Genomic DNA, 14,466 nt, shown 5'->3' with positions numbered 1-14,466 from the left:
CCACTGTTACTATAGGCACCATCTCTCCCTACTACACCTGCTATCCCACAGTCACACTCCCCTCCCAGAGACTATTATCCCACTGTTACTATAGGCACCATCTCTCCCTACTATACCTGCTATGCCATGGCCACAGTCCCTTCCCAGAGACTATTATCCACTGTTACTATAGACACCATCGCTCCCTGCTATACCTGCTATCGCACAGCCACAGTTCCTTCCCAGAGACTATTATCCACTGTTACTATAGGCACCATCTCTCCCTACTATAACTGCTATCCCAGTCAGTCACACTCCCTTCCCAGAGACTATTATCCACTGTTACTATAGGCACCATCTCTCCCTACTATACCTGCTATCCCACAGTCACACTCCCTTCCCAGAGACTATTATCCCACTGTTACTATAGAAACCACCTCTCCCTACTATACCTGCTATCCCACAGTCACACTCCCTTCCCAGAGACTATTATCCCACTGTTACTATAGGCACCATCTCTCCCTACTATACCTGCTATCCCACAGTCACACTCCCTTCCCAGAGACTATTATCCACTGTTACTATAGGCACAATCTCTCCCTACTATACCTGCTATCCCACAGTCACATTCCCTTCCCAGAGACTATTATCCCACTGCTACTATAGGCACCATCTGTCCCTACTATACCTGCTATCCCACAGTCACACTCCCTTCTCAGAGACTATTATCCACTGTTACTATAGGCACCATCTCTCCCTACTATACCTGCTATCCCACAGCCCCTTCCCAGAGACTATTATCCACTGTTACTATAGGCACCATCTCTCCCTACTATACCTGCTATCCCACAGCCCCTTCCCAGAGACTATTATCCCACTGTTACTATAGGCACTCTCTCTCCCTACTATACCTGCTATCCCACAGTCACACTCCCTTCCCAGAGACTATTATCCCACTGTTACTATAGGCACCATCTCTCCCTACTATACCTGCTATCCCACAGTCACACTCCCTTCCCAGAGACTATTATCCCACTGTTACTATAGGCACATCTCTCCCTACTATACCTGCTAACCCATAGATATACTGTATTCCCTTCCCAGAGACGATTATCACTTCTTATAAAGGAAATCTGATTAATTGTAAAGTGAGGAAAGACAGGGGCTCTGTACAAAGCTTTTAAGCTTTTCTTAATATAAGCATGAATTGAGTTCCTATACCTTAAATTGACCCTTGGCAATTGTAAATGGTTATTACATCCTAAAAGCTAAGCTGAAAAATATCCCTATACTTCTAGATAACCAGTGCAACTAAATGCAATTAAGCAGTTTGAATGATTCCATCTGTTCTGTGGGTGATTGCATTTAGTTTATAGTATTACTCTGGAAATAAAGAACAATTATTACACATCTCTCAATGAGAAAATTGCTGATTGATTCATAAGTCACATATCAAGTGTTGAGGGGTGGAAAATAAAATGCCCTTATTTTTTTTATTTATTTAGCTTGGTTTTATTTTTAACCTTCACTCCAACCACTGCATGAAGTGGCTTTAAGATAAAAATGCATGCACTAGAGCGTAAACCTGATTTACTTGGAACTGAATGACTAATGTATGAATATACACTGTGCCTAAAATGGGATATCAATCATATAAAATAATTTCCTTTTTTAGTTTTTAAATCTTATTAGTCTAAAATATACCATTTCTTTTTTTACAAATAGTATAAATAGCCCATTCCATAATTTAATTTAATTTATAAGGAAGTAGCTGAATAGACTTGGGGTGGTAGCATCATTACAGCAATAAAATAGCTGTATAAAATATTTTATTAAACCAAATGGTTGCCAGCAAATTAAAAGCCAATTGTTATTCCACTGCTACTATAAGCACCAGTTCTCCCTACTATACCTGCTATCCCACAGCCACAGTCCCTTCCCAGAGACTATTAACCACTGTTACTATAGGCACCATCTCTCCCTACTATACCTGCTATCCCACAGTTACACTCCCTTCCCAGAGACTATTATCCCACTGTTACTATAGGCACCATCTCTCCCTACTATACCTGCTATCCCACAGCCACAGTCCCTTCCCAGAGACTATTATCCCACTGTTACTATAGACACCATCTCTCCCTACTATACCTGCTATCCTACAGTCGCTCTCCCTTCCCAGAGACTATTATCCCACTGTTACTATAGGCACCATCTCTCCCTACTATACCTGCTATCCCACAGTCACAGTCCCTTCCCAGAGACTATTATCCCACTGTTACTATAGGCACCATCTCTCCCTACTATACCTGCTATCCCACAGCCACAGTCCCTTCCCAGAGACTATTATCCCACTGTTACTATAGACACCATCTCTCCCTACTATACCTGCTATCCTACAGTCGCTCTCCCTTCCCAGAGACTATTATCCCACTGTTACTATAGGCACCATCTCTCCCTACTATACCTGCTATCCCACAGTCACAGTCCCTTCCCAGAGACTATTATCCCACTGTTACTATAGATACCATCTCTCCCTACTATACCTGCTATCCCACAGTCACTCTCCCTTCCCAGAGACTATTATCCCACTATTACTATAGGCACCATCTATCGCTTCTATACCTGGTATCCAAGAGGTACTATAGGCATTCCAGTGCTTCCTGCACAATTTAAATATATGATCGTGACATTTTATTATGCTTTCCCACACAACTTTTCCAACTTATCCATTTCTCAAAAGAGCAAAGAGACAGTTTCAATATACACCAATAGGGAATGGCATTGGATGGTGTCGAGCTTTTCTCTGCCAGCTAAAATATGTTGTTTGCCCCATATGACATTAAAGGATCAGTAACATCAATTTAAAAAATAAATAAATAAATAGTTAGTATAAAACTAAAAAAAAAACAAAGACATATTAAACTTTTAAATCGCTAAGTCTTTATTAAGAAATAACTTACCGAAACTCTGCTTCTGCTACTCTTCAGAAAAGCGGCACATCGACAATCCATCATGCGGGGCTTGATTTCTCCTTCCTGGCTATCTCCTATAAGGAAAGAAGGGAGGAGAAATCGAGCGTCGCACGAAGGATCGCTTTTTCTGAAGAGGAGCGCAAGCAGAGTTTCTGTAAGTTATTTTTTAATAAAGACTTAGCTATTTAAAAGTTTAATATGTCTTTGTGGTTTTTTAGTTCTATACTAACACTTTTTTTTTTTTAAATAATTGATGTCACTGGTCCTTTAACTTCAGACTTCCTGAATCAGCTTGCACAGTATAGGCCATATACTGTATGTATACAGACAATCCCCAGGTTACGTATGAGATAGGGTCTTTAGATTTAGTGTTTCGATACGGTCATGGTAAAAGCATGAGTCTAAAAGCATGAGTTAATAGTGCTGCTCCAGCAGACTTCTGCACTGAAATCAGTTCTCAAAAGAGCAAACAGGATTTGTTATATTTAATTTTGAAATCTGACATGGGGCTACTTTGTATCTGTTGTGGTTACACTTGAGAAAGGGCACTACAGCCTGAAACATGTCATGCTTAACAGTCCTTAAATAAAACTTTCATAGCAGTAAATCTGCACTTTAGTGCTCTCCTCTATTCTACTGATATTACTGACTTTGGTACATCCTTTACGAGAGGATTGAAGCATTCATCATAAGTAACTTTCAGCAGTGCGCTTGATTCATCTACTTTATAATGGGGCTAGACATATTGTCAGTTTCCCAGGTGCCCCCAGTCATGTGACTTGTGCTCTAATAAACTTCAGTCACTCTTTACTGCAAGTTGGAGTGATATCAGCTCCTCCCTCCCCCCCCCCATCAGCCTAACAACAGAACAATGGCAAGGTAATCAGATAGAAGCTCCCTAACACAAGATAACAGCTCCCTGGTAGATCTAAGAACAGCACACAATAATAAAATCCAGGTCCCACTGAGACATATTCAGTTACATTGAGTAGGAGAAACAACAGCCTGCCAGAAAGCAGTTCCAGCTCTTTCTGAAAGCACATGACCAGGCGAAAATGACCTTAGATGGCTGCCAACACACAAATATTACAACTTAAAAAATATATACTTGTTGAGTTAGGAATGACAGATGGTAGAATGAATTATTTGCAGTGTAAACTGTGTAATTTAGAAATACCTTCCTTGTCTTCCCAGCCATCAGCTATATATGCTCTCAAGATGTTGGAGGTCATGGACCCTAGCAACATTCTTATTATTGTTTTCTGCTTTTCTAGTACTCATTTTCTGTTCTGATTTCAAAACGTATCTAGTTTCTAGGGTGGTTAGCCCTAAGCAACCAAATAGTTTAAAAAACAGGTTATCATTCAAACACTATAAAACGTACATAAAGGTAAAGCCAATAAATACAATCAATGTAAAAGGAGAGGGCTTAGCAAGAGTGTAAAAAAAATAAATAAAAAACAACTGATACCATGAACCTTCTGAGAATAATGAAAGAAAGGCATTCTAAGCTGATGCAAAAAGCTGTATTACTTTTGGTAAATTAAGCCCTTACCTTGACGTGGTATGGTGGCTTTTCAACTTTATGATCATAACTTTGTAACTAAAAACCCCTGTTTTGTAAACACATGCACTTGCATTTATACTGAATTGCTTATGAGACAGGGGACCAGGGAAGTGCATTGTAAGTAGCACTTCCATTATACTTAAATATACTTTAATTTAGCCTTAAGAGTGCTTCCACAACCCCCCTGAATTTTGTAAATTAAGCCCTTACCCTCATTGGATGTATGTCTGCATACGGCGGTTTTCCTTCTGCCATTTCTATAGAGGTAATGCCAAGAGACCAAATATCAGCAACACAATTGTAGCCTATTTCTTGTATTACTTCAGGGGCCATCCAGAAAGGTGTTCCGATCACAGTATTGCGCTTTGCCATTGTATCCTAGAATACATCAAAAGGCACATCTGTGATGCATACTTCATATTTAAGGCCAAAAACAGATACCTGGAAATGTTACTTACCGTCAGCTGGCCAGCAACTCCAAAATCTGCAAGTTTTGCATGACCTTCAGTGTTCAGAAGGATATTTCCAGCTTTTATATCCCTGTGGATCTTTCTCATAAAATGTAAATATTCAAGCCCTTTTAATGTTGATCGCAGTATTGTTGCAATTTCATCTTCTGTTAACTAAATTAGAGAAAAACAGATTAGAATCTATTCATGTGAAACAAGTGATAACATTCAGCACCTGATTGGTAGAAAAGCTTTACGGCAATATCTTCCTTTCCCAAGTGACAGATGTCGGAGGCAACCCCTTAAGCTTGACCTAAAGTGAAAGGTGAATTCCTAATGTCTGTGTTTGCATACCTATTTAAATGTTAATTTTTTCCCCACACCCTCTACATGTATTGTTTCTAGAACAAATCCAAGGCAATTGCTGCTGCCAAGCAATTTTAAAGGAAAACTATGCCTCCATAATGAACAAGCTAACAGATAGGCCACTCAATATGATATTAACTAATAATCTTTCATAATGCCTTTCACAATGAACTGCAAAGTCCAAAATGGTGTAATAAAGTTTCCCAATTTACCACTGATTTTTTTCTACTGTAAACATTAAGCTTTGGATGCATAATTATTGCTTGGTTATCTCTAGCTTCTTGCAGTTCCTTTGTTGCCTAAGAATCCTTTATTCTCAAGCTGGCTGACAACTACATTCCTTAAAGGAGAAAAAAAACCTAAATATGAATATGGCTAAACATGCCATATTTTATATAAATGACCTTATGGCACCAGCCTAAAGTTTCAGCTTGTCAATAGCAGCAATGATCCAGGACTTCACTTGTCACAGGGGGTCACCATCTTGGAAAGTGTCTGTGACAATCACATGCTCAGTGGGCTCTGAGCAGCTGTTGAGAAGCTAAGCTTAGGGGTCGTCGCTAATTATCAAGCAAAAAATGAGGTTGGCCTGTAATATAAGATGGGTAGATTATTAAATTCTGATCCTAATTGCACTGGTTTCTGTGCTGACATGTAGTAATTGTCTGTATTAATTACTTACCATCCTTATATTGTGACATTTCTATTCTATGTGTACTGTATATTGTGAGTGGGTCCCTAAGCTCAGGGCTCAACCACCCATATCCCCTTGTAATATTATAAAACCATAACTAGAAACCAATATGTGGCATGGCCATGCAGCCAAGAAAGTCTGGCCAGCCTGGCAGAACTCCAAGCATGGCATTAGCTGGATCTATTCCCAAAATTCGCTCATATACTGGAAAGAGAGAGATATCATTATAATTAGCAAAAGTACGGTCTTGTGATAAGCACAATATATTGGATACTGGAAGGAAACCGCAATATATAAATATATATATATATATATATATATATATATATATATATATATATATTTTTTTTTTTTTTTTTTTTTTATTTATCTATTTGTGGTGAGCACAACTTTCCATTGTTTGTTATAGTTTATACAGGAGCAGTGACCAGCTCCATGTTGTAGTCAGGTGATCCCACTGGTGGCCAATAAAAGGGCAACCAAGTTTGGGAGTTTTACTTTGAAAGCAGCAAGTAAGTTGCAGGTAAAACGTAGTCCCTGCGTAAAATGTATAATGAAGCAATTGAATTATTAATGAATCAGATGCAAGTTGAGTGTAGGACTGGCCATACCGGGATGACTTTGATGTAAGTGGCCAGCTAAAGTATATTGCAATATATGGACAAACAAACCCTGTTTTGAGGTTAAGGTATTTTTAGTAGCTTAAGGCACAAAATGTCTCAATGTCCTTAATATAATGATAATGGGTTGAGTATATACATATACATATACACACACACACACACACACACACACAGTATATATGGGATTGAGCAAGTTGCACTTTTTTGGAAGGATTGCAAAGGTGCATAATAATGTGCTCATCAAGCAGTACTGTCATTTAACTCAAGAGGGGGCAATATACCAAAAAAAGAAAGGCTTTACTTAGGCTCCCCCACAAACTGAAGGGTTAAACGATGCCCCAGCCATTATACTTCAAAGTAACAAGTTGGGTCGGACAGCACTTTAAGAAAGCACTCCTAAGCCTTGCGGTCACTGCAGATGTTTTTCCTCGGCAGCTGGAAAATCTACAATTTCTGCTATCTATCTGATCAGCAAATATGGATGTTTCTGAGGTTTAACATGATTGCAGATCCGGCCATAATAAAATAAGTAGCGTTTCACCTACAGATTAAAGGGGACAGAAGCACAGAGGCAAAGAAAATAAAACTGTTAACATCAGCCCCATGCAAAACGCTGTAGGGAACAATATGGTCAAGGAAAAGGACTCTGCAGATCTGAGATTTATTTGGGCATTAGAGGAGGTTTGTTAAATTGAAGGGCTTATACCTATTAACATTCTTTCCCCAGACTGCACTGACTTTCACTTCTTAATGTTTTACCACATTCAATTTAGGATTTTCCAGTAGTAGCAATTTCTGTTCAAGATTAGATATAAAATAATTGCAGAACTTACTAAATACAATTTCCACAGAACTTTCCATTTAAACCAAATCAAACTGTTCTGTTACATTGTGGGCACTCCAGTCATACATTGTGCATTCTACTTTAATACTTTCCACACATTTTCCAGCTGTACTGAATATCCATTGGTATATGCTTCAGAAAGTCTGAATACCTCTAGCAATTACATGCTGTTATCATATTACTGGGAAAAACTGGGTTAGTCTGCCTTTATACCCAATTGATACCCCAACTGCGTACCATGAAGACCAATTCATACAAGTGTGTGGCACTCTACCCACATAGTAGTGATGTGCAAGTCGATTCAACCTGTACTGACCATAACCCACCCGCTAGTGATGTACTGGTGGGCCCAATACCCACGAGTAGGGTTGCCAGCTGTCCGATTTTGACCCTGACAGCCTGTAATTTGAAGGGCTGCTGGGTCAAAACTTCCTGCCCGGTTTTCCAAATAAGGAAAACCGGGCAAGATTCCCTGGATTGACATGGCGATCAGCCAATCGCCGCGTCGTAGCCCCACCCCTTGATGTCACCGACAATCCCATCTACGTCATGCCCCCCCCCCCCCGCCTGGTCTCCACCATTTCAAAAGGTGAACCTCCGGTTGCACTGCCGGCTTCCTTTTCTTATAGAAGCGCGCCTTATCTCCCTGCCCCTTTTGGGTGGGGCGGGTCTATAAAAGGAACCCGGAAATCGCGGGCAGGCGCGGGTGGAGAGAGGGTGAGTTAGGGTCGGTTAAAACCTGCACATAACTACCAGTCGTCTCCAGACCTGCACCGGAATCTTAAATCACACTTCTATTTATAGGCCCATGCAGGGCCGGATTTTTGTATCGGCCCCCTACACTAGCTTGTATCGGCCCCCTACATCGGCCTACCCTAGGCCAGAGGGTAAAACTCCCTCCCCTTCCGAGCGTGCCCACCTGCTCTCGCGAGAATGCACGCAAATGCGTCCACAGTGCTTTCTACAAAAACAAGAATGCGGCCAGACGGCATGCCGCCCTAGGCCTTGCCACAAATCTGGGCCTGGGCTCTTGCCGAACCCGGCCATCTCTGACATCATAAAAGGGGGTGGAGCAGGTGCACACCCATAAATAAACACTGCTGGAACAAGAAGCCTCCTCAGAAAGGTCAGCACACCTAGCCACGACCTGCAGACAGTGTGCATAACTTGGACTGAACCTGCCCAACCCGCAGTTGGCTGGCCCGCACATCACCACAGCTAGAGCTTAAGACACCATTGTTTTGCCTATTTGGTTCAACCATAAAGACAGAGTTAAGGTGGCATACATAGGCCATCTTTAGGGCTATCCACCCAATCTGTCCACGTGTCAGATATTGTATAATTTGTCCAATATCACTGTCCAATTCTATTCAGCCAAAAACACGCATAGCCTAGTGGAGAAGCTACAGTTTGTCTAACTTGTCCATTTATCACCTGCGTACTGAGAAGGGGCAGCTCATGTCAGCCCCATTAAAGTGCTAATCATTACAAGGTGGACAAGTAGGAAGGTCACTTGATAATACACTTAGAAGCCCATTTTGTAACAATCAAAAACTATGAAAACTTGTAATGCAAAACTCCCTTAAGTAAAAGCTGTCCGGGGACTATCGATAAAGGGAGCTGGGCTGAACCTATTGGACCACTTTAAAACAATTCAGACTTTTAGGAGGTCTTCAGATTTTTTTTTTTTTTTTTTGGCTAAATTGTCCGAAAAACTAAAAATAAATAAATACATTTTTAAAGGTAAGAAAAACGCGAATTTTTAGAGTTTTTCAAGGTATTTGTATTTTTTTATTGCATCTTTCAGCACAAGGACACACGTGCAGAGGTAGAGACCTTTTTTTGAGATAATTTTGACTTGAAGAATGCAGAAACTTGTGATTGCCTTTTGGTGATCTGCTTTTTTTTTTTTTGATAGGGTAAGGGGGTGTAACTGGTGTGTTAGGGCACAGTACAAATAACAGTATATAATGTATTTTCTAATCACTGTATATAAGGTATTTGGGGTTTCAGTAACCTCTGCCTTTTATATGGCCTTTACTATACACTCTGATTCTGGAAATCTGAAGTTAATGTCATATGGGGCAAGTTTGGGGTAAGCAGCATATTTTAGCTGGCAGAGAAAAGCCTGACACCACCAATGCCATGCCCTATTGGCGTATACTGAAACTAACGGACACTGCAAATATAAGTGGTTCTCAGCCCTCTACAGCAGAAATGCAGTAGAATTTGTCTTTTAGGCCCAGCTGTTACTGCATTCTATACATCAGCAAGAGGGATTTTAATCTGGTATAGATGAAAGCAGTGAATATGGGCTCCAGCAGATGGGGCATTTTGGACCACCAATGGGTTTTCCCTGGTGGCAGAAATCAGTAACCCCATTTGCTCTAGACCCTAAAGTAAATGGTAGGCAACATGGGCAGTTTATTTGCTACTGAAGCACAGAAGTTATGGTTTCGGGCATATAGAATATATAAATCAATTTATAGCAACAACAAAAAAAGTATGTTCACTGTGCTTGCTACAGAAGATTAATTACAGTAGAACCCCCATTTTATGTTTTTCAGGGGACCAGAATAAAATGGTTTAAAATCCGGGAGATTTATAATGCATAATATATAGGTGGTATCACAAAAAAAAAAAAAAACAATATAAAATAAGGGAAAACAAACTTAGAGGATGTAAAATTGAGGTTTTACTGTACAACAGAAATACAATTCTCTAAGATATTAAAAGGTAAGGCTGCATTATAAATGCAAACTCTGGGGAAGGAAGGATTTTATATATTTACCGTTTTGTTCCGTAAGCGTATAATGTCAGATACAGAGCCAGCTCCGCAATACTCCATTACTATCCACAGGTCAGTGTTTTTAAAGTAGCTGCCATAATACTTGACAACATAATGGCTGCACAAAAACAAGAGAAAATAAGGTTGTCATTTTACAATAATTAAAACAGCATTTAGGCAGAAGTGTGGGCTCTATGAAAGACAGTTCTTGCTGAAATGCTCACGATCACGGATCACTACTCATTTTAGTTAACAGGAACCACAATGGAAACTAAACTCATTCATTATTGTCATCTGGAAAGAGACTGGTGGATTTTTAATAGGGATGTACCGAATACACTATTTTGGATTCGGCCGAACCCCAGAAACCCCCACGAAAGATTCGGGTGAATACCGAAACAAATCCTAATGGAAGGGGAAAACATTTTTTACTTCCTTGTTTTGTGACAAAGTCACGCAATTTCCCACACGCCCCTTATTTGCATATGAAAATTAGGATTCGGTTCGGCCGGGCACAATGATTTGGCCAAATCCGAATCCTGCTGAAAAAGGCAGAATCCTGCCCGAATCCTGGATTCGGTGCATCCCTAATTTGTAATCAATAACTGCACACATGGCATACTTGCAGTTATTGTCCACAGTTTAGCTCACCCCTTTTATTATAACAGTGCATCAACATTTGCGTTCCCATCTACTTTCTCAAAGATTCCCATCTACTTTAAATTTTCAGATATTTCTCAATAGACTAATACTAAATATTGGCCCTTAACCCCTATGGCAGAACAAATGTATTTATTACTACAGGTATGGGATCCGTTATCTGAAAACCGGTCATCGAGAAAGCTCTGAATTACGTAAAGGCTGTCTCCCATAGACTCCCATTTTAACCAAAATAATCCAAATTTTTAAAAATTATTTCCTGGAGGCAAAACGAGCCTATTGTGTTTATCTAATTTTTACATGATATTCTAGTTAGGGATTTACTTTCCAAGGATGCACCTCCCATTGAAATCAAACTATAATCAAAATAGTGTAACATGGACCTTGCAGGCCTATTACAATTAAAAGGGTAAAGTGTTGTTTAACAATACTGTTGACAGACCAAAATGAATCTTCCTTACCTGTCACATTGCTGCATAATGGAAATTTCTTTAATAATTTCTTGAAGGTCAGATTCAACAGGAACTTGTTTGATTGCTACAACTTGCCCTGATTCTTTGTGTATGGCCTTAAAAACGCTGCCATATGAGCTGTTTACAAAAGAAACAAAACAATTTTATTAGAGGCACAACAATAAAATCAAGAAGAAATTGTAAACTAGATTTAAAGGAGAGGGAAAGCTACAGAGGGATTTTATTGCCAATAGATTATCTGCAATAGTGCAAGATAGAATGCTATATTTATTCTGTAGAATGTTTTACCATACCTGAGTAAAAAGCTCTAGAAACTCTCTGTTTGTTTAGGATAGGAGCTGCAGTATTAACATGGTGTGACATCACTTCCTACCTGAGTCTGTCCCTGCTCACTTATAGCTCTGGGCTCAGATTACAGTAGAGAAGGGAGGGGGGGGGGAGAGAAGCAAACTGAGCATGCTCTTGCCCAGGGCAATGAGGTTTAAGATGAAGGCAGGAAGTCTAATACAGAAGCCCATGTGTACACAATAGAAGGAAAGAAATGCAGTGTTTCTTTTGACAGGGGACTCAGAGCAGCACTACTTTGGGGGTTTACTGGTATATTTAGATAGACCTTTCTGATAAGGCTTACTTAGTTTTAACCTTTCCTTCTCCTTTAAAAGAAAAAACAACAGAATGTGCAAAGGACAAAAAAAAAAGCCCAAATGAAGAACTGTTAATTTTTATAAAACAGAAAGATAATTATACTATGTTTTATAATGTTTGTGCAATTTGCAATAAAGTTGGAGAAAGTAAAGAGACTTCCCAAAAAAAGGATATTGTTACTAAACCTCCGTACATCATAAAAACCTGCCTTTCGCAGCATTCTTGACATTTTCCTCTAAATCAGAGTTGTCCAAGTGGAGACATGTGGGACAAATATGGCCTTCCAATACATAAGGTTGAAGATCTGTACAGACATCTTTGTATGCAACTGTTATGTAATAATCCCTCCTCAAAACACGTTACTTAGCAGTAATTGTAATGGCCCTCCACATAAAGTCTTGGACAGACAGCTCTTTATTAGGGAAGAGTACTAGGGCCAGCAAAAAAAAAAAAAAATGAATTATGAAATTTAATCTCATAATTATGACTTTAAAAAGTCAGAATTATGACTTTTAACCTCATAATTATGACTTTTAATCTCATAATTATGACTTTAATAAGGCAAAATTATGATTTTTGATTTCATAATTATAACTTTAAAAGTTTTAGATTTTTTTAGTTATAATTATGAGTTTATAAATCATAATTATGAGATTAAATGTCATAATTATGATATTAAACGTCATAATGAGATTAAAAGATTAATTATTAGTTTAAAAGTCATAAGTCCGACTTTTTAAAGTCATAATTATGATATTAAAAGTCATAATTCGTCATAATTCTTTTTTTGCTGGCCCCAAATCCTCCACAGACTTCTTAGGGTAAAAATCAGTCCCAAAAAAGTCTATGGTAGGAAAATATAGGAAATGAAGTTATGAAAATTGCAGCTTTGTTGTTTGCTTGTTTGTGTCCATAAAACATTAATTGCACAGAATGACAAGTAGAACTGGTATAATATTTTATTTTGTGACCTCTCCATTTTTTAGCAATCATATACGTAAACATACCCAATCAGAGACATGTATCTAAGTACACGTTGGTGATTAGAGGTTATAAACTCAAAGCTTTGTTCCAATTTATGGAGATTTCATAAAACGAATTTTAGCTCTGCAGCTTGGTAGTTTAGAGCAGAAATACATTTATCTATTTGAATGACAGAATGTGCACTTTTCAAAAATAAAAATTGTGGGGTCAATGTACTATTATGGGCTTTTATCAAACACAAAAGCATACCATGTGCTTGTTTTGCAGTGGCCAAAATGGCAACCATAAAAATACATATACACTATTTACATTTTGGGGTCTCTAAGCCAGGTAAGGAAGACTCCTGGTAATCATATTATTAAAGAGTACTCATTGTACCTAAGGACATGTGGGTGATAAGATGCTATCAAGTGCAAGCTTTGATGATAATCGTTAATTTTTTGAGATTTCAAAAAATGTTTAAATTTTAAAAAAAAAAGAAAAAAATGCATTTTGGTGCAGAGGTGTTTGTCCATTTTTGAATTTAACTACCTACTTTTTAAAAATATGTTTTCTGGAGTTTTGCCAAATGGCAACAAAATGCAAAAAAAAAAAAAAATTTAAAATGACGACAGATTCCCTTTAAAGGAACGGTTCAGTGTAAAAATAAAAACTGGGTAAATAGATGTGCAAAATAAAAAATATAGTTAGACAACCAGTCACTCAAATTATATTATATTGATTACATTTTTGGCTAACTAATAATGTTAGAAACATGCTTTATTTTGCACATCTAGCAGAATAGAACACAACTTCCTGCTTTTTAGCTCTCTAACTCTGAGTTAGTCAGCGACATTAAGGGGAGCACATGGGACATATCGGTTTAGTGAGTTTACGAGTGATCCTTAGCATTCAACTCAGATTGAAACGCAACAGTCACGACCCATATGGCCCCCCTCAAGTCGATTGGTTACAATATGGTAACCTGTGAGAGCTGCAAAGCAGGAAGCATACCTCCGAAATGTCCCGTTTTTGACAGCTCAGCCCGCATCCGGATTGTTACTGAAATTTCCAGACTTTCTCTTTGATCTCCTGGACTGAATAATCAGAAAAAGATACAAGTTTCTAAAACTCCATTGGCTTTTGTCAGAGAGCCCAGAATACATGGCAAGGGCATTTAAATACAATTTACGATAAGCAAAGAATCAACTGTAACAATTTAAGATAAGCAGGTCTCTTGGGGAAACTGTGACTTGCAGCTTAAAGGGCAATTTGCCTTCCATTAGCAAAACTGTTATAACAGAAAAACCAAAAAAATGTGTTCAAACATTCAATAACCTCCCATAAAATTGGTGTGGTCAAAACTTTTTGTCACTTTCTATTTTCAAAATGTTGGGAGGTATGAGGAAGTAGCAGTCTGGCTATTATGATAGACATCCAGTC

At 38.7% G+C, this 14,466-nt stretch overlaps 1 protein-coding gene across 1 annotated transcript in view; it reads right to left on the bottom strand.

The window, feature by feature from the left end:
• Positions 1 to 14,466, bottom strand: part of stk3.S (serine/threonine kinase 3 S homeolog) — a 141,799-nt gene that overhangs the window by 110,293 nt on the left and 17,040 nt on the right. Inside the window, 4 exon segments of the mRNA NM_001091664.1 lie at positions 4,729 to 4,896; positions 4,977 to 5,141; positions 10,286 to 10,400; positions 11,404 to 11,532. Of these exon segments, the coding sequence (NP_001085133.1) occupies positions 4,729 to 4,896; positions 4,977 to 5,141; positions 10,286 to 10,400; positions 11,404 to 11,532 (577 nt within the window).

The sequence above is a fragment of the Xenopus laevis genome, chromosome 6S (genome assembly GCF_017654675.1).
Source record: "Xenopus laevis strain J_2021 chromosome 6S, Xenopus_laevis_v10.1, whole genome shotgun sequence".
Taxonomy (NCBI): domain Eukaryota; kingdom Metazoa; phylum Chordata; class Amphibia; order Anura; family Pipidae; genus Xenopus; species Xenopus laevis.
The sequence above is the reverse complement of the archived record's forward strand: the minus strand, read 5'-3'. Positions and strand labels throughout refer to the sequence as shown.